This window comes from Amblyomma mixtum, chromosome 3 (assembly GCF_055824585.1).
Source record: "Amblyomma mixtum isolate Tamu chromosome 3, ASM5582458v1, whole genome shotgun sequence".
NCBI lineage: Eukaryota > Metazoa > Arthropoda > Arachnida > Ixodida > Ixodidae > Amblyomma > Amblyomma mixtum.
The window spans coordinates 226,754,706-226,782,671 of NC_143014.1; the positions used below are offsets into that span (position 1 = coordinate 226,754,706).

The 27,966-nt window shown below is 46.4% G+C and overlaps 1 protein-coding gene, 6 non-coding genes and 1 pseudogene across 7 annotated transcripts; all 8 read left to right on the forward strand.

Annotated features, from left to right (window-relative positions):
• The first annotated feature begins 12,483 nt into the window (after nt 1-12,483).
• Nucleotides 12,484-13,677, forward strand: LOC149353910 (uncharacterized). Its single transcript, XM_089575879.1, has one exon. It carries the CDS (start codon nt 12,484-12,486, stop codon nt 13,675-13,677), a length of 1,194 nt encoding a protein of 397 aa, XP_089432005.1.
• Nucleotides 13,678-15,757: 2,080 nt separating this feature from the next.
• LOC149353911 (uncharacterized) lies at nt 15,758-17,220 on the forward strand (annotated as a pseudogene).
• Nucleotides 17,221-18,636: 1,416 nt separating this feature from the next.
• On the forward strand, nt 18,637-18,709 carry TRNAV-AAC (transfer RNA valine (anticodon AAC)). Its single transcript has one exon. It is a non-coding gene; the product is annotated as a tRNA-Val (tRNA).
• A 414-nt stretch (nt 18,710-19,123) lies between these two features.
• TRNAV-AAC (transfer RNA valine (anticodon AAC)) lies at nt 19,124-19,196 on the forward strand. Its single transcript has one exon. It is a non-coding gene; the product is annotated as a tRNA-Val (tRNA).
• Nucleotides 19,197-19,617: 421 nt separating this feature from the next.
• Nucleotides 19,618-19,690, forward strand: TRNAV-AAC (transfer RNA valine (anticodon AAC)). The gene has a single exon. It is a non-coding gene; the product is annotated as a tRNA-Val (tRNA).
• A 418-nt stretch (nt 19,691-20,108) lies between these two features.
• TRNAV-AAC (transfer RNA valine (anticodon AAC)) lies at nt 20,109-20,181 on the forward strand. The gene has a single exon. It is a non-coding gene; the product is annotated as a tRNA-Val (tRNA).
• Nucleotides 20,182-23,730: 3,549 nt separating this feature from the next.
• TRNAV-AAC (transfer RNA valine (anticodon AAC)) lies at nt 23,731-23,803 on the forward strand. Its single transcript has one exon. It is a non-coding gene; the product is annotated as a tRNA-Val (tRNA).
• A 418-nt stretch (nt 23,804-24,221) lies between these two features.
• Nucleotides 24,222-24,294, forward strand: TRNAV-AAC (transfer RNA valine (anticodon AAC)). The gene has a single exon. It is a non-coding gene; the product is annotated as a tRNA-Val (tRNA).
• The last annotated feature ends 3,672 nt before the right edge of the window (nt 24,295-27,966 follow it).

The window sequence follows — 27,966 nt, forward strand, 5'->3', positions numbered from 1 at the left end:
AGGCTCATTGTTCACTGTTTCCATATTTTTGCTCTCACTCCCATGAACCAAAGCGAATTTTTTTTCCACTAATAACAGACTGTATGCTCGAATGGATGAGTGCTCTAGGAAACATTCGTAAAAAAAATTCAACAGTTTAAATGGCCCGACCAGGTTTTTGACATTTTGTGCAAAAGAGCAAAGGCGTCGTGGCTGCAATCGTCCTCGCAAAATATTCTGGTAATGCTTTACGCAAAAGGTGATGAAAATTCGGACCAGAGAGTGCTTGCGCTCCCTCACGACATGACCAATCTTCTCGTCGACGCAGGTGGCCTGAAAGGTTAAGCTGTGTGTCGTGCAAGAGCCAATGAATTTCATTGGTCGATTAGTCTGATGAACGGGTTTGGCCCCGCCTTTGCCCACTCGTGTCCCGCAGTCGCGCACTATCGGTGCGCCGTTATCTTTGAGCTGCCTCACAACTTGTTGGCAGTGGAGCGAAAGCTACGAACCCGACAAGATGGCTTTTAAACCTACATGGAGACAAGAGGGAGAAGAGCACTTTTCCGACAGCCTACCCTTCGTCACTCACTCGAAGATTTACTCGAAAGCCTTTAGGGGCACTTAGAGTTTTTGAGGTCTTGCATTGTAGCGTTCTCATGTGATATGTTTGGTGTTTATTCTTGGGGTGCTCATTTATCGCGCTTTCCCACGCAGTCCCATCTCTAAACGCATTCTTAATCCTCTGCTGACCAGCAGCGGGGCCCAGAATATTTGTTGCGGACGTGGTGATTTTGTTTCGGCGCTGCACAACGCATGGTCGTCTGTGTGATCCGCCGCGTCAAGGCGACGGGTGTCGGCCCTCACCTGCCGCCTTCGAAGGCATGGTTTATTGGTCACGCCTAATAAGTACAGCGGCAGCGGCGGATTTATGGGTTAGCCTTTGAGGGGGGCTGTTGGTGTGGGTGGTCCTAATTCAGCCATGTGTTTCTTTGGCATTTTTCGGCGTAAAATTACGCTCAGCATGGTTTTCGTAAGTAAAATTTCTCGCTTGGTGTGAGGGAGCACTTTCCCCCCCTACGTCGTAATCTCCACAGCGGGTGTAAGTTCCAGTAACATTACACGCTACACTGGAACGTTATACTAATGTTAAAAATTAACAGATAACATTATACATGTATCGCAAAGTTCGTATCGCAACGCTCATATAGCATTCATCCTAAATGTCAGGCAAATGATGTGTTCAAAATAGCATATCGGTGTTGAAATCAAATATATCAAATAACAATAATAATTCTAAATAATGTTACGCTGTTCAAATAATATACCTAAAACATTGCTGCTCACAATTTTTTCACTGTTCGTTCAGAAATAATGTTTGTAAACGAAGAAAACTTTACAATTAGATAGCTGAGATGGTGTCTGCCATTCAGTGCATGCGCAGCCCCAAATTTCATTACAGAACTTTGCGTATTACACATTCATCTCCATCAAACAAGGAACACCCCCCTCCCCCCAGGTTGACCGTATAAGCTTTAAGCGATTCGTTATAACGTGTACGTATGAGTCGCAGGTGTTGAGCTGTATTGCCGTGCTCAAGGGTTGCACTCGTTGCTCCTTGCTGATTGTTGATGAAAGCTTTGTACTCTCGCAGTTGGCGGATACCTGGTCTAGCAGATAACTTTATAACTTTCGGAAACGTTGGTCCAATGTTCCGGGGAATTCCCCACCGTTGATTAGATTTGTAGTAAGGGAGTTATTAATAACTGGCATCAACCGAATTGCAGCCTTGATGCTACAAAGGAAAGCTATACGATTTCCAATGGGAATGTTGCACATATATTTTTTAAGGTTCAATTAAAACGAAAAAATGTTATTCAAATGATTCTGTGTAAGCTTTAAAAAAAGACATTGCAAAACTCACAGGATGGATACTACTGTGTAACGCGAGATTTAGCGACAGCTGCTGAGGTATTACTCTCCCTCCCTCCTCCACTCTCCGAGTTCTTCCCGTGGGTAACTGCGCATTCTTCCGCTGTCGCCACACCATAGTCCTAAAACAGTAACCACCCTCTGGATGGTTCCCACATTAACCGCCTTCTGGTTACGCACCTCCTACTCCCCACACCCTCCTTCGACTATGATCGTCCTCCAACCCCTCTTCGGTTGCACATTCTTACACGTTCGAAATACCCTCCTCCTTCAGCGCTTACCACCCGGAGATTGGCTCTCTTGGTAACTAGAGGATAAGAAAAAATGAAAGAAAAGTGCTCTGCCCGTACCGCCAAATGCACAACGCGCTGATGTATGGTACATAAGTCAGCCCCCAGCAGTCAGCAAAGCACGCTGCTGAAACGCATACACAGCGTGTCTGTTTTGTTCCCGCGCAGTGCTCGTTCTGGTTCCAAGAAAGCTTGCGACATGGGGCGGCATGTAACAACTAGATGCCAAGAGCTAAACATGCTGCGCCCTCCAATTCCTAGACCCCGGACGTCAGAACAGAGTGGTTGCCATGTAACCATGCTCTATTCACTTTTGCAGCGGCGCGTACAATCAGCGTACAAGGTGGGATCCACTGATTAACACGGGCACCGCCCCTGCGTGGTACCGAATGACGATCCTGCCAAGAGTATTAAGGCTTTTTTAAGCTCACTGCCGTCCCTACGGAGCCCTGGGAGAGGGGACGGCATGGAATACTGGAAGTATTTTTTTGGGGCACATGATTTTCCTTGTTTTTGCACTTTGCACTACCCGAATGGATACAAACGGCTGTGCTGGACAGGACCAGTGTGGCCAGTTAACACACTTAGTTGAAGTATTAACCTATTTGGATCCGAAGCTGGACATTCGCCTGCCGGTGATAACAGGGCCAAAGTCCACAAAAGCGGTAAACCGCTGGCTTCTAGAAAAACGTTCGCTTTCAGTACACATTGACAGAAAGCGCCAAATGCTTGACTTATAATTTTTGGTATTTCTCGCGCTAGATGACAGTAGTTGCCCAAATCCTTTCTCACTGCTTTTTTTCAACATGACCATGGCGTCATTGGCAGGCTGAAGTTTCACGGGAGCAGAAATTCATGCGCTGATTTTTGGGTGGGACGCGGATGCGGATAGCGCAGACCCTGAGCAGTTAGATGATACTGAAAGTTGTGAGTGTGACTTGATTTGAAAGGTGAAGGTAAGGACTCGGACTCCCAGCCTGACAGTTGAGACGTCGCTTGAGTGCCAGCTTGGGAAGTCGAAACTTCGCAAAAAATATTTTTCAGTGTGATGCATTTGACCGTGTACAACAGCTACATACAGTACCAAAAAGTGGTCTGAAAAACAATGTGCTACACCGAGAGGACAGTTACTTCGCTGAAAGATCAATGACAAGGCTGTGTTGCCCATATGAAAGCGAATGGTAAAACTAACTCCAGCTCTATGCCCAAAGTCTATACCATTTCTCTTGCCAAGTACCTGCGAATGCTGCAAAGCAGAAACCATTAAGTAAATATTTTGTTTGCAGAGCAAAGAGGAAGAGTGAAAATTGCCGGTAGTGCGAAAATTTCCACTTCGTCCATCACACACCTGATTATTTCAAGAGTTTTTAAAGACTAAAAATTACATGGCCTAGTTTACAAATTTCTTGTGAAGCGAATAAAATAAAAATTGCTCCCATGCTACATTCTGAGCGCGAGCTATTGCGTATTCTTTCCAGTAATCTATGCACCGCTGCTCTTTCAAAAAGAAGGCGCAGGGAAGGTGTACAGAGCGGCGGAAATGAATGAGGTAATTAGGTGTGCCAACTAAAATTGGATTCCCTGCTGACTGAGGTTAGTTAGAGGCCATAATTTCTGGGTAGAGCGATAAGTAAAGTTTTGTAGCTCCAGAAAGGATCAAAAGAAACTTCATTTTCCGATGCGCTCTTCAATTCAATTTTTAGTTACCGACGCCAGAGTCCATGAAGTGAAGAATAGATTCCTGCTATCACCTTGCTAATACGTCAAGTGACGTGTTGACCCAGCACTTTTTGTCACAACAGCAAAACTTTTGTGGTAATGTATATTTTGATCAGAGCACACCGCCGGCCTCCATTGTGTGTACGAATGTTTTACGCTTGTGACCTGGTTTAAACACAACTTTATTTCTGCTTGCATGATCCAGGAAAACACGCAACAGGATATTAGGTTAGTAAGTAGGTTCTGAAAATTTCGGTCTTGTAACCAGGCTAGCCTAGTCCAGCTAAGCTAGGCTAGCAAATCTAAAGGAGCAAAAGTACAGGTGAACATGAGAGAAAAAAATCAAGAACTGATAGCTTCATAGATTAGAAGAAGCACCGTTTTTAATGATACAAAAGCTAGCACTTTTACGAAATGCCATTCTACAAAGTAGACTTAATATTAATGAAACAGCCGAGAAGAAAGAATGGGACGTGGCGTGGGTGGGGGCTAACGCAAATTTTGCTCAAATAGTGTCCTATCAAAAAAATTTTGTTAGCGAACAAAGTTTGTAGTATTGGGCGGATCGTTGACTTCGCGCTCCGGCGCCTGTGAAAGCAGTTTTTCTCCGCTGGTCTACAACCACCCTTGCCCCGTATAAAAGTGTGGTGATTCTAGGCCAGTTGGACTTTGCGCAGTCGATAACGCTGTGAAGAGTCAGTCTGGTAATGCCGAATAAAAGTTCTCTTTCCTTTCGCAGCATGGAAGAACTCATGACCATGTTTCAGCAGCGAGGTCATTTTATTTCCCGGAGGGCTTTAAGCAACAGGTCATAAAATTTCGCGGTCTGATCAGTGGTACGCCTCAATTACCCCACTTCAGGAATGCATGCACGGTGTTCAATGTTTCGATCTCGTATAGTGCGTACAAAACTGGTACAACATACCTCAAAAGGTACAACGTACCTTTTTCGTTACGTCCCTTGTAAGAACCCGCGTGCCAGTAGCAATCACTTAGCGTGTACGACATGTCTACTTAGAATCGTTGCATCTTATTGGCATTTCGGCGTAAACATTTGCTTTTAATTTCATTCACTTCGCATTCCAGGGAAGGTTGTTCTGGCGGATGAAAGGAACGAGAATGCTAGCGTCGGCACAAAGATATCTATAGACACTGTATGCACATGAAGAACCAACACGACACTCAGAAGCTATCACACATGAAGAGAACAAACGCGCACATTGCAAGCACTTGCGAGTGCGGACAACAGTACGTGGGAGGGAGGCTAGCCATAACGAATCTTGAGGGCAAACTGTTCAACTGCGCGACAGTGTGCACGTCCAACCCCACTCACGCAGAGGAGGCAGCCAATGCGCTAGCTACCAACCCAAACGCTAATGTACTCACAGATTCCCAAAATTTCTGCAGAAATATAAAGAAAGGACTAATTCTTTAATCAGGTCTAACACTTTTAGCGAAACATCCTCCTATGCAAGTCTCAATAATATGGCTTCCGGGGCACACGGAACACACGGGAGGGAATGATGCCGGCCACCAGCACGCCAGAGCTCTCTTATACCGGTAGAGCGCCGGAAGCGAAATTTGGAGGTCGTGAGTTCGTATTCCACCAGCTGCATGTGGTTCTTTTTCTTCTGCTTTCATTATTACCGCATTGGTAGAAACTACAAAACTAATAGTAAAAAAGACGTCCCCTCATCTCCTTGGTTTCGGCGACTGTTGGCTTCAGCAGTTTATGAATTTATGTCATAATGAGCACCTCTTTCCATCCCCGTGCCTGCTACACTGCTAATGTCGCTTATTTTGCAGAAGTTGCAGTACAAGTCTTGCCGTGACGTGTTTGGTGCTGCCAACGGCCGCTCGGCTCGGCGGCGTCTGTGGAGTCAGACGGTGGTCTTCTGCCCTCCGGAAATCCACATGCGTAGGGATGATTTCGCTGAAAGGGACTTTGCCTGGGTCAGTCACCGCCTCTGACACCACCACTACCTGTGGGCGGCAGTTGCCCCGGTCCGGAGGACGGGTTGGAGGCAGCGGGCTGACCCTCGATGGGGCTGTTGGCTGTGTCTTTGTGCTCCTGATTTTTAACGAGAACTTCCGTGAGTGACATTTTCGCAGGCACCCGCGTGCTTCTATCCGTAACGAGGCTGAACTTAAGTCGCAAGAGTTGTGAGAGGAAGCACTTGGGACTGCCTTGCAGCCCGCGCAACGTGGAGATCCTATGGAGCCGCATTTTTGTCACAAACACCTGAGTTGGAGGGACCTTTTTAGGAATTCACTCAATTTCAGACGCGCTTACCGCTTGTTGTCGCTGCACCAAAAGTTTTCAGGATGCGCTGTCAATAAAGAGCGCTTGCCGGCTGAATAACAAACGGTGAAGATGGTATTTATAGGGACTGTGCAATAAATTAATTGAGATTACGTAAAACTGACGGGAGATAGGCATTGCATCACTCGTCGCCCCCGCGTAAGAATTTTTGAGCTAGAATCAATAACAACGATGTTATAGACGATTAAAAATTACGCTCCTCCTCTCCACCCTCAGCTCGTACACGCGGGACACCAGAAAAAAATGAAGAAAATAGCTCTGGGACTGGGCCCCACCCATGAATACGTCATTCGCTGACGTTAGGTTGGCGACTTCCGGTTGTCGCACCCAGCACCCCAGCAGCAGCGTCGGCAGTGTCTCTCGGGTCTCTCTTCGCCTTCCTGGATTGCGGTGCGCGTCGGATTTCTTTCCTTGTCACTGCGACAAAGCCACTGCGTGTGGCTGCGAACTCCCGACAGAAAGAGGCGGCAGAGGTAAATTGAAACCATATGCGCGAAGGCAATGCCTAGCTGCCTCGCGCTTGCCCGGGGGGGTCGAGCGGCGGCACGAGCAGACGATTTTCACGGCTACCGGAAGAGTGCCCTTGACGTCGTGGCTGCCGTGGCTCCAGCTAATGACAGCATGTGGTGGCCTGCCGACGTCATGGGGCAAGTGACGTCTATTTTTAGATTTTAGTTTCAAAACCGGTCACTGCGAAGACACCAATCGTCCCGCGAATTTAAAAAAACACGGTTTTTAAGAATTCGTAATAAATTGCCGGCTCAGCTTCGAAGATTCATAATTACTGTGAAGGCTTCTTAGCGTCATTTTTTAACGCTGAAAACATTTACAAACGACTTTTACTTCGTTGCATAGTCCATTTATATTGCTTAAAATTGTCTTGCTCTACAGGAGTTTGATGCATTTGGAACCACACCATTAAATTTATTATAGAAGTGAACCAGCACCGAGACTTGGCTTATGTGTCGCTTGTGTCGACTAGGCCGCATCGAAAAAAAATGGAAAAGGTTTCTTTTTTTTCTTTCAGATGTGGGTTATTTGCTTATTAGCCTGCAATGGCTTGTGTAAATTTCTTCAGAATACACGCATAGTTTTTATGCTTTTAGCGCAACTGCTCGTTATGATACGCCTACATGAAGCAGGAGAACTGGTACGCAGTTGTCATGTTTGTCAACTCCCTCATTGTTTTCTACCATTGTCAACTATCTATGCATAAGACTAACATTTTGTGTTGCACAGCAAGAGTTGAAAAGGCGAAATGTTCTCTTCCCATTACGTGTGGGGGAGCGAAGTCCTGTACTACAAGCAAATCGAAGTAAACAGATTTCATTTTGCTGCAACAGGCGGAAGCCAGCTGAAAGAAAACTTTTCAAGGCTTGGTATCGCCTCTTGCAGAAAGGAGTCATTTCTGACAACATAAGCAATTACATTTTCTTCCTTAGAATAGTAAGAAAAAAACATTAATTCACATTTAGCAAGTACATTCAAATTTCTACTGGAGTGGGACTTATCTGTGGGACTTTTCAGTCATGGTTCACTACACTTCCCCTGAATGTAGACAAAGATGTTCTCCCCTGAGCTGCGGAACATATCCCTTTCTTTGCACTTATGGGGACATTTGATCTCTAGGAGGCATATCTTCCCAGCCAAGCAAAATATGCCATTTGGGCTTCTGCACAGCCAAGGCTGGTCTGGGTGGATGAGCAAACCCGTCTGAAATAGTCTGCAATTATGTTACAGTCAGACAAAACACGGGCTCGAGTCACATTTAGGTTGTCAAAAGCTTCCATAATAATGGCCCAAGATACTAGTCTTTGAACGTCTTCCAGGCTTGGTGCATGAGCAAGTCTAAGGCATGGACCAGAGAATTTTTGAAGCGAAAAGCTTCTCTAGGCTCGTCAACACCGGGTCTGGCGTGCGCCGTGATCAATTTTAGCCACAGCTGCGCATGCGCGAAACTGAGCGACGTCACGTGGAGCGCAGGTGGCCGCTGTTGCCGCCGCCGTCGTAGCCGCCGCGCGCTGACTCCGTTGTCTGAGCGTCGCCGCTTCTCCTCCTCGCCACCGTTTTACCCTTCGCCGCTACCGCGCGGTCGCCGCCGCCGTCCTAAGAGGAGAAGGTCCTTTCGCAAGGCGTTGCAAGAACGCGTGAGTGGCGGTGGCGGCCATAGAAGAGGCGGCCATCCTCGCCACTGTTTGACCTTTCGCCGCAGCCGTGCGCAATGAACATTTGAAAGGAGGGGTATATAAGGCGCGCTTGCCCATAGAACAGGAGCAGACACTCGCCATAGAAGGTGAAGAAGAAGCAACAGTCCGACGGCGCAGAAACACCGATCCAGAGGTGGTAGCTTGGGAGATGGCTGATAAGCAGCGAGAGCTTTTCGCTTATCCAGGCTTAACCTTAACTAAGCCACACAGCCAATTTTTTAACCGTCAGTTACCATCATAAAGCAAACATTTGTGCCATGTTAACGTCTGCAATGACAACAGGGTGTCAATATTCGTTTTTTTTTTGGCTTTGACAGTTCATTTTCCTATTAATTGCACAGTGCGAACGCTGGACAAAGTACATACTTACGTCCACAACTTGAACACCTTGCTGACGCCCAAGCTGCATCCAAGTCAGGGGCTCTGTGTGCAGTCCTGTGGTTCAGTAAACGAAATGAAAACATTTTTTTATTCAAACTATGCGATTGTCAGCCGTTCAAAATCCAGCTCTGGAAACAAGTGACGAAGGGTTCGAAGGGACGTCACTACTATTGGAGACGTCCACCTACCTGAGCACGTGAAGAATGTCCTGGCATTGGGCCCCAAGTTTGCGGTAGAACCTCGGAAGACGGCACCGGAGTTGCTTGCCATGGTTCATCAGGTCGCGAGGAAGGCTCCAGACAGTGAACGGAGCAGATGTGTCTCGGAAGGTGTGGACGTGCTTCTTCGTCGGGAGTCGACAAGAAAACATCTACCTGTGCGGCAGGTGACATCCTTCTTATGCGAAAACCAGCTGCGTGTTCTTCCGGATGATAAGGAAGGCGGCCTTGTTGTGTGATCCAGGGAAATTTTCGCACTGAAAGCCCTTGATGCCATTAGAGGAGTGTTCCGTGAAGATTCTAAGGTACGCTTGCCAAAATTGAAGCAAACAGCCAAAAAATTGCGTGAGAGGCTGAATCTGACCCGATCAGTCCAAAGTCAGCTCTGTGTTTCGTTCCCTTTTCCATCCGTCCTTATTTCGTGTGCGCTGCTAACACCTACAGTTTTATAAAGAATTGAAGCGAGAAATAGCGCCAGTTCTGACTTAGGTGTTCAATGAAGCTTAACAAGCAAGTAGTGTTCTCGAGTTTGGTGGTGTCACAAATGGCCACGCGGTCATCCTACAGCTCGACCTTGAAAAAACCTTTTACTGTGTCGCCAACGAAATTTTACTCGGCATACTTGACCATGTAAATGACTTTTTTTTTTACTCGTGAGCGCGTGTCCCTGGCGTACCAATACTCAGCAATAGGACTGATCGTAAAGAAAAGGTAGGGGGCCCCCATTAGCATGCAACTTTCGGTGCGTCAGGGCTGCCCCCTCAGTCCTCTATTGTTTAGCATATACATTGAAACGCTGTGTTTAAACATCGTAGAAAGCGAAAGTATTCTTTGTTTTCGATTGCAAGCGGCGGAAGTGAGGCTGCTGGATGTCGCGGTTTTTACTTTTAATCATCAAGGTATAACGGGAGCAGTTGATTGTGTCAAGAAATTTAGCGAAGTCACAGGCAGAAGGGTGAACTGGTCAAAGACTCTGGTGCTCGAACGGAGCATGCCAATTTACGCCAGATAATTTCGCTGACATGTCCTGGGTGGCGACACCGCCAAGGTACCTGGGCGTCCTACTGGAATGTTACCGCGAAAACGAGACGTATCGGAGAGCACGCATAGACGATGCGCGTCAAAGAGCGGATAGGTGGAAAGGGACATACCTGTCGATTTTCGCAAGAGCCACAGTGCGAAGCCTTTTTTTCATTAGCAGGCTGGGGTATGTGGTGCAAGTGTTACATTGTGTAAGGCTGAATGTACTGAAGCGGCACCGGATTTTCGCCTTTTTTGTGAGGGCTGCAAAAAGGGAAAGATACAGCCGAACGAATTTGTTTAAGAATGCTAAGAACGGTTGAGCGGGTCTTCGACACTTTTTCTTGCGGCCGATTGTGAGCAGATTTTTGATCATTCGCGACGTTCGCGCTCCATTTTTGCCCACCATGTGTCAAGTAAGGCTTGGGCGCGCGCTGCCTCACTTTGTTGTGCCAATCGACGCTTACTGAGGACGCATTTTATGCGAAGCATATTACAATAGGTAACCCAAGCCCTTCGTGACGGTTACACGCCGTGCACACCACATGACAACGACGTCACGACAGATGAGAGACGGGGCTCCAACTCGTGCCGTCGCTGCGGTTGCACGCCGTGCAGACCACGTGGTATGGTGACGTCACACCACGTGACACAATGACGTCATGACAGATGAGAGACAGGGCTCCAACTTGTGCCGTCGCTGCGGTTGCACGCCGTGCAGACCACATGGTATGGTGACGTCAAACCACGTGACACAATGACGTCACGACAGATCGCCGTCACGCGCTGGGAGAGGGAGAACGATGCCATCGCACAGACGCCGGAATGTCCTCGAGCGGCATTGCCGCGCATTTCGAACGCGCGTTCACACTCGGTGTAGGTGAAACGCTCGCTCCACCGGGCAGGCGGACGCGGCTTCCGTGGCAATCCAGGCGCTCACCCAACGCGCGGCTCGGGGTTAGTCGGCGTTCCGCTGTAGCCATGCCGTTGTCTTTGCCCACGACGAAGGCTTCTAGTGGTTGTATTAAAATGACCAAGTATTCAACCAAGGAAAGCCATGTATTACCAAGCCTAGCCATCAATATGCTTCGCATCTGACTCGGCTTAACCTTAGCTAAGCCTCAGCCATTTTTTTTGGCTATTTTACAGAAGCGGTCGGTACCGTGCGTTTTCTTGCAGCGAGGTTTTCAAGAGAACATTTACCAACTGTGAAAAGGAAAAGGCTGTACAAGGATTTTTGCGATGTTTTTCTTCCAGAGCCCATGTACAGAGCCTTTTACTCAAGCAGGTAAAGAGAATGCACGCGCCGGCCGCTGCTAAAATTTTGTTTTTTAAGTTGCACACTGGAACGTTGCCAGGAAAAATATTATTACAGGAAAGAGGCTTATTTCTTCGATGGGGTTCAGACTGCCTAATACGGAACAACCAAAAAAAATTAGACTACGTTTTTCTTCATTGCAGGGAAGCCGTTTATTTTTGGGACGTACTTCAAATAACGATACAAAAAGAGCTTCCACTTGATCCTTATGGAATACGGTATCTACCCTTGCACAACGAAGAGGGGGGTGCCATATGATTTAATCATACTAATGGGCCTTCACAGTGTCTAACGCTCACGAATGGCAGGGTATTATTGTGATCCTGATGCGCGTCCTGCAAGAATTCTTTTTTTGTGAAACTATGAAATTGTTCGTAGAGATTGCGAAAACTACTGGCGATAATTCTCAGTGGTTGTCATGGGAAGAAGTGCCTTTGATTGCTATGAAAAACATTTTATTGTGACGAAGTCGGCCCCGGGCAGGCTGATTGTGTCAATGTCGTGTGCGTTTTATACGTGTAAATTTTGTTTTTTTGCATGTCGTTTTGCGCACCAAAGTCAGCCAGTCAAAAATAGAAGTGGTTGTGGTGTAACGGTTATCACATCCGCAAAACACGTGGAACGTCCCAGGAGCGATCCCAGGCAGGCAGAGCCCTTTTGTAGTTACACGTAGTGTGACGAATGGCGGTGCAAGATACCCGATTTATCGGCTCCCCATCTTTTAGTTCCGCTTCCAGAAAATGACTGCGAAGTGTGGCAGTGCATTGGGGAGAATCATAATCCGGTTTATTGTTAGGAATAAACCTTAATGAATTGGTCATTTCATTAGTGGATGCTGTAACAAGCGCAAGAGGAGCAACTTTAGGTCCACTTAAGAAGACGCTGAAACACTTATTTTACAGTCCGCTGGCTGAGGCTGTAGGCTTGGAAGCGGTCGAACGCGGACGCGGTAACCCTCCCAATGAAGAGGATAAAAAAACAAACTGGACCGAATGCCGAAGGTGGAGAGGGTTGTGTTGAGACACGTCGTTTCGTCCCGCCGTCCTGTGCTTGTGGTGTAGTGATTCTGCTTCCGGCCACGCTAGTGAACGGACGCAGGATGCAGGGATCCGTAGGAGCGGCTTCAGCGGCCCAGCAGGGCCGCGGTAACAGGATTTTTGATACTGAAGACCCGGAATATCAAGTGTTGCTGCCTCAACTGCCGACAGGCCGTATTGTTTTAAATACGTTGTTTTTGCATGCTGATGTGCGGGCCAGGCCGTATCGCGTGGAGCACTTCCGCGATGCGCTGGCGGGCTTAGGCCTACTGCCCGATGTTATCGCCCTTGGGGCGTATCAGATGAGCCACGTTTGGGCAATCACCTTCAAGAGCGACGAAGGCGTCAAGAGGCTCGCAAGCGTCAAGAACATGAAAGTGAAGGAGCATCGCTGTATTGTGGTCGACCCAGCCAACCAGGCGGTGCAATTGAAGCTGCATTGGATGCTGTACAACATGCCTGACGACGACATACGGACAGCCCTCTCACCTTACGGAAAGGTGATTGACGTTTGCCGGGAGAAATGGCGTGTTCACGGCGTGCAAGAAAAATCATCGTCAACGCGAGTGGTGTACTTGGTTCTGCGGACGGGTCTCACCGTGGAAGACCTGCCCCACCAACTTCGTATCGCCGGTGAGCAGACCTTCGTTGTTGTCCCTGGCAGATCACCGTTGTGCTTGAAATGCCGAAACACCGGTCATGTTCGACGTGACTGCCGCGTCCCGAAATGTACGCTTTGTCGTCGCTACGGCCATGACGAAGCGCAGTGTGAAAGGACGTACGCGTCGGTAACAGGACCGGCGCCCAAGGAAGACGTGGCGGACCTTTTCATGGACGAGGCTGACGTCGCTGAGGCCTCCCGCACGGAGAGTCGGCCGTCGGACACGGCCGTAATGCCGTCTGAGCATAGCGCTGGCCTACCGAACGCGGCTACAGTGCAACTTACTCAGCAGAAAACTGAAGAGGAAAAGCCAAGCGATGAAAATGTGAAGGAGTTGGCCACCGAACCAGCCGCTACCGAGGTGGATGCAGCAAAACACGCACCTGGAAGCGATTTGATGGACGTCGCAGAATCGGGTGTAAGCAACGCGGCGACAAAAAGGTCACGGGACTCAGCCAACAACCAGCACGAGAACCTTGGCAACGAGAGCAACGATGAACCCCCGCCGAAAGCACCGGTGGGCCGTCGGGCGCCCTTCCGTCCGAAACCGAACATTCCGCCGGACAGACGGCCGGCGGGAACACCGCCTCCGTAGGACGTGGCGCCTACTGGGGCGTCCAGGCCAGCGTCGTCAAAAGATGGACGCCTTTTCAGAAGTAGCCGCTGCGTAGACCGCAAAGGTACGCGTGGGAATTGTGCTGCCAATTGCTTACTTGTTGCAAAGCGCTAATATCAGTAGTTACCCAGAGGTACTGTGCGAACGGTGTGCTCTATAAGATACATGGCTCTGAGACTAGAGACAGCATTAAGAGTTGCCACCTTGAATGTTCGTGGCCTTGGAGCACGTAGGCGACAGTATAAACTTAGTCGCCTCTGTATGGAGAAGGAACTCGATGTCATCGCGATACAAGAAACTAAGGTCGAGACTCAAGAGCAGACCGATCGCATGGTGATGCCTTTTACCGCGCATTATAATGTGTGTGTATGCCATGCTAATGGCATGTCAGGCGGGTGCGCACTGATGATACGGAAGAGTGCTGGCATTATTGAAGAGATTATGACTGTTTGCCAAACTGGCCGCATGCTTATTGTAGATTTTTCTTTTTCTGAATCCTTGTGGCGGATCATATGCGTTTATGCTCCTAACAATGTGAATGACCGAATGGTATTTTTTGAGTACATTGAGCAGTACTTAAAGTGTGATCGCTTTGTCATATTTCTCGGTGATTTTAACTGTGTGTGTTTTGCGGAGGATCGATTCAGAGGTGCACATGTTCGTGACAAAAGTGCTCTCCTTTTGAGCTCACTAATTGAGGAGCACAACCTAGAAGATGTGGGCCGAGTCTTCACTGGCGGTATGCTTCCGCAGTACACACACAATCAGAGAGAGAGCCGAGCAAGGTTGGACAGAGTGTATATGTCACTAGACTTGATGCCCCTATGTAACAGTTACAGTGTCACACCACTATCGTTCACAGATCATAGCTTGGTGAGCTTCGCACTCGGGAAAAAAACTAAGACGACACGATTTAACTGGGACATGTGGAAATTCAATGAAAAGCTTCTTGATGATGAACTGTTCTCAAGCAGAGTTAAGGGAAAATTAACAGAGATGGTGACAATGAAGCATCAAAACTTTCGGACTGCATGGGAGGAATTTAAGAGCCAAGTTAAGCTCATTGCAATCGAAAGAGGAAGCAGCCGGAAGCACGAAGAACTGCAGAAGCAAAAAGAGCTGCAAAGGGAACTGGAATTTCTTTTAAACGTACAAAACTTTGACCACGATCAATTGGCTGAGAACGTGAAGAAAGTGAGACATGAACTAGAAGTTATCGATACAGAGCGATACAAGGCTGCAGTCATACGTTCTCGTAGTGAAAGGTTATGGATGGGTGAGGTGCCAAACAAGCGCGCAATGAGCGATGAAAAACGGCAGGCGTCAAGAAACGAGATCAAGCAGATACGTTTCCAAAATGAAGTGACGTCAGATCCCGCGGTGATCGAGAATGCTTTTGTTGACCATTATCGCGATGTGTTCGGCAATGTCACACGCCTCGAGCCAGGCTTCGACAGCGATTTCATGATCGGAATGCCAAGACTGGATGACGATGTTAAGGACAGCCTAGAAATGCCAATAAGTGTGAGCGAGATCAAAACAGCGATAGAGAAGCTGCCGTCGGGCAAATTGCCAGGGCCGGACGGCCTAGGCGCAGCTTTTTACAAAGCTTTCAGTGAAGAATCGGCGTGCATTTTGCATAAACTTCTGTCAGAAGCGTATGAATTTAAAAAAAGTCCCTCCTTCATTCCGGACATCACACACAGTGCTGATTCTAAAAACCGATGATCCGGAAAAGCTCCTTCTTGTAGGCTCATATAGACCGATATCTCTCACCAATACAGACTACAAAATTTTTATTAAAGTCTTAGCTGGACGATTACAAGTGGTAATTAAAGAGCTAGTAGGGCCACATCAGACGTGCGGCATTAGAGAGCGCACAATTTCAACGAACACCCACATCGCAAGAAGTGTACTAGAATGTTGTGATGCCCTTGAGGGTCGAGTGGTCATGTTACAGCTTGTCCTTGCGAAGGCCTTTGACCGGGTCTCGCATGAGGTGCTTTTCAGTATACTACAGCACTGTAATGTTGGGAGCATAATTTTAGACGGTGTCAAAATGGCTTATGAAGAATATTCAATGCAGATTATCATCAACAAGTGCCTTAGTTCAAGGGTGCTAGTCCGCTCCTCTGTGAGGCAAGGATGTCCCTTGTCTCCTCTCCTTTTTGCCATATACCTCGAACCTTTCTGTAGGGCAGTCATCCTTGATGCAAACATACGTGGTTTTAGGCTGCACGCCGCTGAAGTTAAAATGCTGGCTTATGCAGATGACGTTGCAGTCTTCTACGAGGACAGAGAAAGCGTGCTAGAGGCTGTGCGCATTGCCAGAAATTTCTGTTGCTATACTGGGGCCCAGATTAACTTTGAAAAAAGTGTGGGAATATGGCATGGGAGCTGGAATACGACACCCGCCAATTTCGCGGGTATAGAGTGGACTTCAGTGCCTGCACGGTATCTCGGGGTGCCCCTTCAGCACTAAAGGGACTCGACGCAGTTCTGGAGTGAACAAACAGAAGAGTTGAGGGAAAAAACAAAAGGATGGCAGGGTCGCGGATTATCGGTGTTCGCGCGTGCGGCAGCGTGCAATGTTTTTTTGATTGCCAAAGTGTGGTATATGATGCAAGTGTTGTTCATGCCTCATATAAATGTGCAAAAGATGCACCGAGTGTTTGCCGTCTTTATCTGGAACTCCACTTTGGAGCGGACCAGCCGTACAAACCTTTTTCGCAAAGTTCGCGATTCTTCTTCCTGCGAGATGAAAGTAACGATTTTCTCCGTACAGTCATCCAGGCGAGATTGGTGAAAACACTGCCTGAGTTTGTTGTTTCCACATCCAATGTTGCCAGTATAAGAGTGACCGGCTACTACCGAGAAGTAGTTGCTTCCTTTAGAATACTTTGTGCACGTTTTTCTTTGGAGCATTTGTCCTCAGTGACAAAGAAACAACTGTACGCGGACTTAGTTGACAGCATGCTGCCCACCCCATTGTATAGGACGGTGTACTCTGGAGGCTCAGGTAAAGATGTACTGAAGCGAGTCAGAAGGATGCCTTTAAGATCGGCGGCCAAAACATTTTTCTTCCAGTTGCACACAAACACACTCCCCGTTAAAGTATGGCTGGAACAGAAAGGAATATTCGTGCCTTGGACAACCGATTGCTTACTGTGTAAAAAGCCGGAAACAATTGAACATGCCTTCATTGAATGCTGGGACGCAGTCTTCCACTGGGATATTTTGCAGCGCACTCTAAAAAAAGATCTCCCCATAACACCCTATGGAATACGATTTCTGCCAGTTGAAAGCGATCAAGGGATACCTTTTGATATGTTCATGGTCCTGGCCCTCCACAGCTTGTGGAGGACGAGAATGGCTTTTCGGCACGCAGATGCCAATGTGCGATCTACGCGCGATAACCTAATCGAAAGTGTTTCATATATTAGAGAAGTGTATCGTGCACAAAATGAACCCCCTGAGTGGGTTACCATCCTTGATGACTTGGTGTGTCTGAAGAAATTTTGAAACACCCGCATCGCATGCTAACGTGCTTATTCAGTATATATGTATGTATTCTAGCAGAACTTTTTGCTGGGCTAGTTGGTCCATTCTGACATTGGTGAAAACAGCGCGAAAGAAGAAGCCCGAAGGCGAAACGAGGAAGTGACAGGAAAGAGCGCTGACTGACAACTGAATTTATTGAGCGAAACTCGCGCAATATATAGGAAGGCAGTGCCAAAGATAGTCAGATGCAGTCAACGTCACATGGTGCAAAGAGCCATAAAAGCGATAAAAACAAAACAAGGTGAAAAAGCTAACAGTGAACTGAATATCAAAAGGGATGGTACCAAAATGAAAACTACACTCAATGACTATACACAGTTAATGTCACATGGTGTAAAGAGCCATAAAAGCGATAAAAACATAACAGGGTGAAAGGGCTAAAAGTCAGCAGAATCTCAAGGGGATGGTAACAAAAAAATACATGATGACTTAAACAGTTAATGTCACAAGGTGTAAAGAGCCATAAAAACCGATAAAACATCCATAGCAGGTAACAAGGGTAAAACCGATAAAAGATGACGAAATGGAATTGTGGAAAGAATAAAAACTAACTGAATGTAACAACGTATGGCTAAAACATGCACATACCTTAACAATAAAACGATGAAACAGTGACACTCAACGATTGAAACATGCGTAGTCAACAATAAAAATTAACAATGTTGTTCCAAAAAGGCAAGTTCACTCCTGTACAATGATTTTGACGCGTCACTGACACATTCCAAGCCCTTTCTTTTTATAAAGAAAGCCTCCTTCAACTCCCGGGCTACGCTGTCTCTACTCCTATCAAGAACAATAGTGTCGCGTAATCGAGGCATGCATTTACAATCTTTGCAATGAAGCGCTAGATTAGAGCCAGTGCCTTTTTCAAGTGAGCGCTCATGTTCCCTTAAACGTTCGTTCAGGCACCTTCCGGTTTGACCAATATAAACTTTGTCGCATGTAAGCGGAATCTGATAAATCACACCTTCCCTACACCTGACGAACATGTTGGCATGCTTTACGCCACAGGTTTGCTGTCTTGGCTTTTCATTATTTATCCTGTGACACAACGTAGCTAGCTTGCAAGGGGCAGAAAAGACTACGGGAATCTCATATTTATTTGCAACCTTTTTCAAATTATGTGCTACCCGGTGGGAATACGGGATAACGGCAGGCCTCACCCTCCTATTGCTTTCCTGAGTAACGTTTTTCTTCTTGACTTTAACTTTCTGAAGCAGAGCTTCAGTCACTGCCGAAATCACAGTCTGCGGAAAACCTGCCTGTATTAACCGTGCGGTCTGCAGTTGGAAACTGCAGACCGCAGAAACTGCAGTTGGAAATGTATGTATTCATTTGTGTGACCTGTCACTGTATTAGCAGGCAATAAAGAAAAAAATGCTTGTGGTGTAGTGGTTATCACATCCGCCTAACACGCGGAAGGTCCCAGGTTCGATGCCTGGCAGGCACAGTCCTTTTTGCTGTGGCAATCCTTTTTACTTTTTACGCTTACTGTGACGGATGGAGTGGCAAGGTACCCGATTTATCGGCTCCCCATCTTTTACTTCCGCTTCCAGAAAATGACTGCGAAGTTTGGCAGTGCATTTGTGAGAATCATAGTCCAGTTTATTGTTAGGAATAAACCTTAATGAGTTATTAATTTCTTCAGTGGATGCTGTAAGAAGCGCAAGTGGAGCAACTTTAGGTCCACTTAAGAAGACGCTGAAACACTTATTTTGCAGTGCGCCGGCTGAGGCTGTAGACTTGGAAGCGCTCCAACGCGGACGGGGCCACCCTCCCCATCGAGAGGAAAAAAAACAAACTGGTCCGAATGCCGTATGTGGAGAGGGTTGTGTTGAGACACGTCTTTTGGCTCCTCCGTCCTGTGCTTGTGGTGTAGTGGTTATCACATCCGCCTAACACGCGGAAGGTCCCAGGTTCGATCCCTGGCAGGCACAAACCTTTTTGCTGTGGCTGTCCTTTTTACTTTTTACGCTTACTGTGACGGATGGAGTGGCAAGGTACCCGATTTATCGGCTCCCCATCTTTTACTTCCGCTTCTAGAAAATGACTGCGAAGGTGGCAGTGCATTTGTGAGAATCATAATCCGGTTTATTGTTAGGAATAAACTTTAATATGTTATATTCATTTCTTCAGTGGATGCTGTAACAAGCGCAAGAGGAGCAACTTTAGGTCCACTTAAGAAGACGCTGAAACACTTATTTTACAGTGCGCCGGCTGAGGCTGTAAACTTGGAAGCGCTCCAACGCGGACGCGGCCACCCTCCTCATCGAGATGAAAAAAAAAAAACAGAAACTGGACCGAATGCCGTATGTGGAGAGGGTTGTGTTGAGACACGTCTTTTCGCCCCTCCGTCCTGTGCTTGTGGTGTAGTGGTTATCACATCCGCCTAACACGCGGAAGGTCCCAGGTTCGATCCCTGGCAGGCACAGTCCTTTTTGCTGCGGCTGTCCTTTTTACTTTTTACGCTTACTGTGACGGATGGAGTGGCAAGGTACCCGATTTATCGGCTCCCCTTCTTTTACTTCCGCTTCTAGAAAATGACTGCGAAGGTGGCAGTGCATTTGTGAGAATCATAATCCGGTTTATTGTTAGGAATAAACTTTAATATGTTATATTCATTTCTTCAGTGGATGCTGTAACAAGCGCAAGAGGAGCAACTTTAGGTCCACTTAAGAAGACGCTGAAACACTTATTTTACAGTGCGCCGGATGAGGCTGTAAACTTGGAAGCGCTCCAACGCGGACGCGGCCACCCTCCTCATCGAGATGAAAAAAAAACAGAAACTGGACCGAATGCCGTATGTGGAGAGGGTTGTGTTGAGACACGTCTTTTCGCCCCTCCGTCCTCTGCTTGTGGTGTAGTGGTTATCACATCCGCCTAACACGCGGAAGGTCCCAGGTTCGATCCCTGGCAGGCACAGTCCTTTTTGCTGCGGCTGTCCTTTTTACTTTTTACGCTTACTGTGACGGATGGAGTGGCAAGGTACCCGATTTATCGGCTCCCCATCTTTTACTTCCGCTTCTAGAAAATGACTGCGAAGGTGGCAGTGCATTTGTGAGAATCATAATCCGGTTTATTGTTAGGAATAAACTTTAATATGTTATATTCATTTCTTCAGTGGATGCTGTAACAAGCGCAAGAGGAGCAACTTTAGGTCCACTTAAGAAGACGCTGAAACACTTATTTTACAGTGCGCCGGCTGAGGCTATAAACTTGGAAGCGCTCCAACGCGGACGTGGCCACCCTCCTCATCGAGAGGAAAAAAAAAACAGAAACTGGACCGAATGCCGTATGTGGAGAGGGTTGTGTTGAGACACGTCTTTTCGCCCCTCCGTCCTGTGCTTGTGGTGTGTGACCCGCGGCCAAGTTAGTGTGTCGGGCCTCCCGGCGAGCGACAATGGCTAGAGTATAGGACGCTTTCTTGCGGCGACTTAATAAGCGCCGCCTCAATGAGCCGAAGTGCCGCCGCGGTGGCTCAGTGGCTATGGTGCTCGGCTGCTGTCCTGAAAGACGCGGGTTCGATCCCGGCCGCGGCGGCTGGAATTTCTTTGGAGGAGAAATTCTAGAGGCCCGTGTACTGTGCGATGTCAGTGCACGTTAAAGAACCCCAGGTGGTCGAAATTTCCGGAGCCCTTCACTACGGTGTCTCTCATAGCCTCAGTCGCTTTGGGACGTTAAACCCCATAAACCAAACCAATCAATGAGCCGAAGGGTGCAGGCGACTGTGCAGGTTGTAAATGCGAATAGTGTGGATAGTGAAGGGGATACTTTGTGGTTCGGATGCTTCTTTAGGGAAAGATGGCAGTAAATCTAAAAACAAGCTTACACGTCGGCACGCTCAACGTGCGCGGCTTGTCTAATCGTAGGAAACAGTACCAACTTAGCCGACTTTTTATGGAGTGTGACTTAGACATAATTGCTGTTCAAGAGACGAAAGTTGAAAGCGAAGAGGCAACGAACCGCATGGTGGAACCTTTCAGAGCGAGGTATAATGTGTGCATTTCTCATGCTATTGGCACTGCGGGTGGGTGTGCGTTATTTGTTATAAATTCCATTGAAGCGATTATAGAAAGTTTTTATGCTTGTGACAGCGGCCGCCTCATTGTGTGTGACTTTATGCTGCGTGCCAATAAGTTCCGAGTTATTTGTTTATATGCTTCAAATAGTGCAAGTGAACGGAAAATGTTTTTTGAGAGTGTTGATCGGCACCTAAACAGTGATGAAAGGATCATTGTCATGTTGCGAGATTTTAACTGTGTGTGCAGATCAGAAGATCGAGCGAGACAGGCACCGTTTCGAGATGCGAGTTCAGTGTTTCTGAGCGAGTGTGTAGAGGACCGAGCACTGGCAGATGTGGGTTACTTTATGTCGAATCCAACAATACAGTACTCTACCCATCAGCAACGAGGCAGCCTCGCCAGATTAGACCGAATTTATGTTTCGGCAATACTGCTGCCTGTGTGTACCAACTATGATGTCAAAAACGTTTCTTTTAGTGATCACAGTTTGGTCACTGCGACGTTGGGTCCGAAAAAGCCACCGAAATTCAGTTGGGATCTGTGGAAGTTCAATGCACAGATTCTTGATGATGATTATTTTGTACAGAAAATGCAAGACAAAATGAACGACGTGCTTGCATGCAGGACGGAATGCTACACTGAGGCGTGGGAACTATTCAAACAAGAAGCGAAAATAACTGCCATTGAAGGAGCCAGCGTACTGCGCAAGAATAAGAGTGAAAAAGAAAATGAACTGAAAAAAAAAGTTGGACTGCTATCTGAGTGAAGAAGCTTCGTCGCCGGGTCGGTTCGTTAAAGAAATAAAAGAAGTGAAGAGCGAACTTGAGATAATCGACTGCATACAGATACCGAGGAGCGGTAATACGTGCGCGTTCTCAAAAGATTGTACATGGGGGAAGCCCCGACTCGACGGTCCATGTTAGACGAACGAAGCTATGCTGCACGCAACGAAATAAGAGCAATAACGTTCAGAGACACAGTTGTGCGAGACAATGGATCGATAAAGTGCGCTTTCATAGATTATTACTGTGAACTGATTGGCAGGGAACCAGAACTTGTACAAGGATTTGAAACAGAATTCTTAAAGCTCATGCCAAAGCTAGGAGAAGAAGTGAAAGAAAGCTTAGAGAAACCAATTACCATTGCATAAATAGAAAGTGCTATTGATGAATTAACCACCGGAAAAGCACCAGGGCCGGACGGGTTCGGTTCGGAATTTTATAAAGCTTTTAAAGACAAGGTTGCAATGGCACTACACTGTGTGATAGAAGAAGCATACAACAGAAAAGAATTGCCCCCCTCGTTTAGACATAGCCACGTGGTACTGATTCCCAAATCTGATGACCCTACTGCGCTGTTGTCTGTGCGCGCGTACCGACCGATAACGCTGGCCAACACAGATTATAAGATTTTCGCGAAAGTATTAGGGAAAAGACTTCAAAGGGTAATACAACAGCTAGTGGGACCACACCAAACATGCGGCATTAGAGGACGTTCTATCCAAACAAACATACACGTGACCAGAACTGTTCTAGAGTGCTGTGATGCGCATTGAGTGAAGGTGACAATGGTTCAGTTGGATTTAGAGAAAGCTTTCGATAAAGTCGCCCACAAAGTCCTTTTCAGTGTCTTGAAACACGTGAACGTCGGCAAGATACTTCTAGAGGGGATAGAGCTATGTTACGCAAATAATTTTACCAGAATTATAAAAAATAAGACATTAACCACTCCAATCCAAGTGAAATCGTCGGTTGGGCAAGGGTGTCTCTTGTGACCTCTATTATTTTCCTTGTTTCTTGAGCCTTTTTGTTTAAGCATTATAGCGAACAAGGATGTTACCGGTTGTAGTTTTTGTTCAAGCGAAGTTAAGCTTTTGTCATGCGCGGACGACATTTTCGTTTTCTGCGCCGACAAACCCAGTGTCAGCAACGCAGTAAAAATGACAACCAAGTTCTGCAGGATGACGGGAAGCAGTGTCAACTGGAGCAAATAAGTTGGTATTTGGCACGGGGAATGGGGCGTCACGCCGGCTGTGTTTGAAAATATGCAATGGTCGCACTCACCAACAAAGTATCTCGGAGTGCCTATGCAGCACTATAAAGACACCGAGGAATACTGGAAGCACGAAGCGGAACGCATTAAGGAAAAAACAGCAAAGTTCGGAGGGCGTGACCTCTCTATATTTGCGAGGTCAACCGTGTGCAATCTGTTTCTTGTAGCAAAGATTTGTTATGTTCAGCAGGTTCAGCGCAAGAGGAGCAACTTTCTGCTTACTTAAGAAGACGCTGAAACACTTATTTTACAGTGCGCCGGCTGAGGCTGTAAACTTGGAAGCGCACCAACGCGGACGCGGCCAAACTCCCCATCGAGAGGAAAAAAAAACAGAAACTGAACCGAATGCCGTACATGGAGGGTTGTGTTGAGACACGTCTTTTGGCTCCTCCGTCCTGTGCTTGTGGTGTAGTGGTTATCACATCCGCCTAACACGCGGAAGGTCCCAGGTTCGATCCCTGGCAGGCACAGTCCTTTTTGCTGTGGCAATCCTTTTTACTTTTTACGCTTACTGTGACGGATGGAGTGGCAAGGTACCCGATTTATCGGCTCCCCATCTTTTACTTCCGCTTCCAGAAAATGACTGCGAAGTGTGGCAGTGCATTTGTGAGAATCGTAATCCGGTTTATTCTTAGGAATAAACTTTAATAAGTTATTCATTTCTTCAGTGGATGCTGTAACAAGCGAAAGAGGAGCAACTTTAGGTCCACTTAAGAAGACGCTGAAACACTTTTTTTACAGTGCGCCGGCTGAGGCTGTAGACTTGGAAGCGCACCAACGCGGACGCGGCCACCCTCCCCACCGAGAGGGAAAAAAAAACAGAAACTGGACCGAATGCCGTATGTGGAGAGGGTTGTGTTGAGACACGTCTTTTCTTCCCTCCGTCCTGTGCTTGTGGTGTAGTGGTTATCACATCCGCCTAACACGCGGAAGGTCCCAGGTTCGATCCCTGGCAGGTATAGTCATTTTTGCATTTACACTTTCCGTGACTGATGGCGTGGCAGTGGCAAAGTGCCCAATTTATGGACAGTTTTTTTTTTCGAAAGTGCCTTGTCCAGTGACCGTAAATAAGTGAGCTTCGCTGCAATACAAAGCTCGTCCATAGATCTTACTTTTGCAAAAGTTTTGAGAACGGAAGGTGCCAGTAACGCCTCGAAAACCTGCGCGTAAATACTATGTCAAATAATGTACTTACTAAATCCTGCTGATGTGCGGATGAAAATGAGCTAGATACACTCGTGAGAACCTTTCTTGGCAGCTTTAGCCCCGTAGGTCTGATTGTCAAGTCCAGGATTCTTGGACATCAATTTTTGTTGCGAGGCAACTGTGGAAGATCCTCATCGAGAAAGTGTAACTTAGACAATTCAGTGTGACAGTTTAAATAATGACTGGTGGCGAGAGGTTGCTCGGCAAGAGCAATCTGAGTCTCAGGAGCGCCGCCGATGGATGGGACCTGCCTTTTGCCGGGGCAGTGGCGCATCGCTTACCCTTTGTACCACTGCGGCGGGAGTGTTATAAGGGCATCCAGCAAACTGGGAATGTAAAGCAGAGAATGACCGATTCCGCATATATGAACATTAACCAATTTACTGTGGTGTCATACCCTTAAGGCGGAGTAAACGTGTTCCTTGGAGTTTTTCACAAAATAACTAACTTAAAGTATGATTTTCATAAACAGACCTTTAAAACAATTTCGTTTTGTGAAGAAAACTGGTTGAATCCGGCGTTTCACACAGAAAAGAGCCAAATCCAGAGCTTACGTGCTGATACTGAGTAAATAGTTTGCTTAATTTTTCATTGTCTACAGGGTTAAAGTTGCGTTAACTAACATTTAAAGCATATACTATTGCCATGGCCAACTTTCACGTATAAAAATTGAAATCGTAAGAAAGTTTTATAGAAATATTGAAGGCAATGGTCCATTCTTCTCATATGCAACAAAATCTTTCTTTCACAGTGTTTCCATAGATCGCATCGAACAATTAAGACTCCCATATGAAAACAATGGGGAACGCTTTTGACGATAGCAAAAACGTTAATAGAAAAAATATTGGAGACTGCCGTCGGGTGACGTGAGCAGATAGTCATTGTTATAGTTAAATCTAAAATCATATGAAGAAATTGAGCTCACAACCGGTTGCCCGCTCAAAAATTCTTTTGTGCAGAATTGTTGGGTATGCGCCACTAGAACGCTGGTAGCCAAAACATTTTTAGAGAAAGGGGGCTTTTTTTGTACCAATCATGGCCAAATCACTGCCTAACACACAAACAACCTGCAACTATCAATAATGCTTACTTTTTCCTTTTTGGGAGGGAGTCTACATTTGGGAGGTTCTGAAGAAAACCATAAAAATTGTTTCCACTGGGTCCACGCGGTATAACGCAGTGCCGGACGATTCAAAATGAGGAAGGGTGTCCATTTTGCTTTGTTATTCTAATTGGCCTCCATATGGGTATGGCGCTTCCGAATGGCTGCATATCTTAGTGATCCGGATGCAAGACTTGCACGGTGTAGTTTCCAGAAGCTATTGCCTGGTTTGTAGAAGAGCAGAAGGCATAAGTGCCTGTGCCGCAGTGGCTGTCTAGGTTGTATTTAAACGGAATTCGGTGTTGAGTGTTGCTGCATTTTTACTGGCTAAATAGTGTTTAGGTGTGTCACCTGTTCGAGTCCGGTAATAAAGAAAAAGGCGCTTGTTATCATATCTGCATAACACGCCGAAGGTACCAGCTTCAATCACTGGAGGCAAATTCATAGTTCTTTTGAATCTACGCGTGCCGTGACTATATTTGTGCCCTAGCAGGTTACCTATTTCGATGGCTCGACGTTTTTCACTTCCATCGCAAATGACTATATAAAGCAGGCGTGAATCACTTAGTGCGTGATGAAAGGGCACTACTCTCTTTGTAGGAAATCCGTTCAGCGAAAGCTATAGTTTTTTAAGAAGCGCACCAGTGTGGGCGCGAACCTCTCCTGGAATTCTGAAGAAGACAAATTCACGCATTACTGCAGTACCTGGGAAGCATTCTTATCGCATGCGGTATAAGACTGACTTGAACTTAATATTTTATTTTGGCAAAAAGACAATACCGAAGAGAAAGAAAGTGCTAACAAAGATACCACCGGCAGCTTATGACAGCCGACATCAGGTAACAGCAAAGTACACTGCAATATTCAATATGAAAGCAAACAGATAGAACGTGGTGATGGCATGAAATATATAAAAATAATATATATATATATAATATATATAATATATATATAATATAATATAATATATATATAATATAATATATAATATATAAATAAGGCGACATTCGACGAGCAGACGAGCCGGGACGTCGTTTGCCTCGTCTTCCGGCAGATGGCGCGCCCTGTCAAACCAGCTGCTCGGCTCGCGTATAGCTCTCGTCTGCGACAGCTTTACTCGCAGTTGACAGCAGTTTCTTCTTAATTTCAGGAAATGCAGGCAAGTACCGACGTTTAATTACATCTCAAATAACGTAGACCATAATATGCTACCCCGTGAGCGAAGTTTTCTCTCGATTAGGCCAGTAGTTTGCTCACAGGAATTTCTTAAATTCCCGCACATAAAAACGGAATTCTCTGTATATACGGCGCAAAGGCAGAGCTTGAAGACCAAGAGTTGACTTATTGCAGACATGCTTGCGGTTCGTGAGTAATTTGTAACAATACATCGTGCGGCGCGGTTCTGAACGGACTCTAAAGTGTTAATTAGAGATATTTGATTAGGATCCCAATCCCACAATGAAATGAAAGTTCTACAAGGGCATTTATGTAGCTTTCTTTTTAGTTCCAGAACACGGTGTGGTAATTTGATATTATGGGCTACTTGTAAGTACGTTAAGTTTATCACGCATGGTATGGATATCGAATGAGACAGTTTTGCGCTTTATTGGTTGAAAATGCATGATTTTTCTCAATTGCATAAATCTGCTCTCGTTATGTAATGATATTTGTACGCCCAACCTTCGTCCGCCTGATCGCTTTGCATTGCCTCATATCCGCACTTGCTAAGGAGAACTTGCTCGATCTTTCCAGATGTCAGTGTCAGCGGTACTCAGTAGCTTTGGAGACGGTATATGCTACTTAACTACTCGTAATGCAGTGAAAAAAAACAGAACAAAAACTTTTATGTGACCTTTTTTTTTGAAAAAATTTTCCTACTTTTTCTCCTAGTCTGTTAACACGAGGAGCCAACTATTGCATAAAAAATGAAAGGTTATGCTCTGGTCTGTCATTTGCAGGGCGCTGGCGTTCAAGCTCCTTGTTTGGTTTTACCAGGCAGGGGTATGTATTTTGCGGCGTTTTCATGAATAAAGATGCCAAATCGCAAAGAAGTATTTTAGAAAGCCATTTATTACTCACACGATGGCTATACTGGTCTCCATAGAGAGGGGAACTGAGGTGTCCGTGGTAGCCAGCGGACGAGAACGTGCGGAAAGTACCGACTTTTAAAAACTCTAAAAAAAGGGGCTTTTGGGCTAAAAATATGGCTTATGAGGCATAGTATTTCCAGTGTCGGCGGACACCGGAAAGCTGGTGAATTGTCGTAGGTAGCAAGCTCGGTGCCTAATTTCTAACTTTTATGCGAAGCATATTACTAGAGCTACA

Excerpts from the sequence above, each read along its gene's own strand:
- LOC149353910 (XM_089575879.1), top strand. The coding sequence starts at position 12,484 with ATGCAGGGATCCGTAGGAGCGGCTTCAGCGGCCCAGCAGGGCCGCGGT.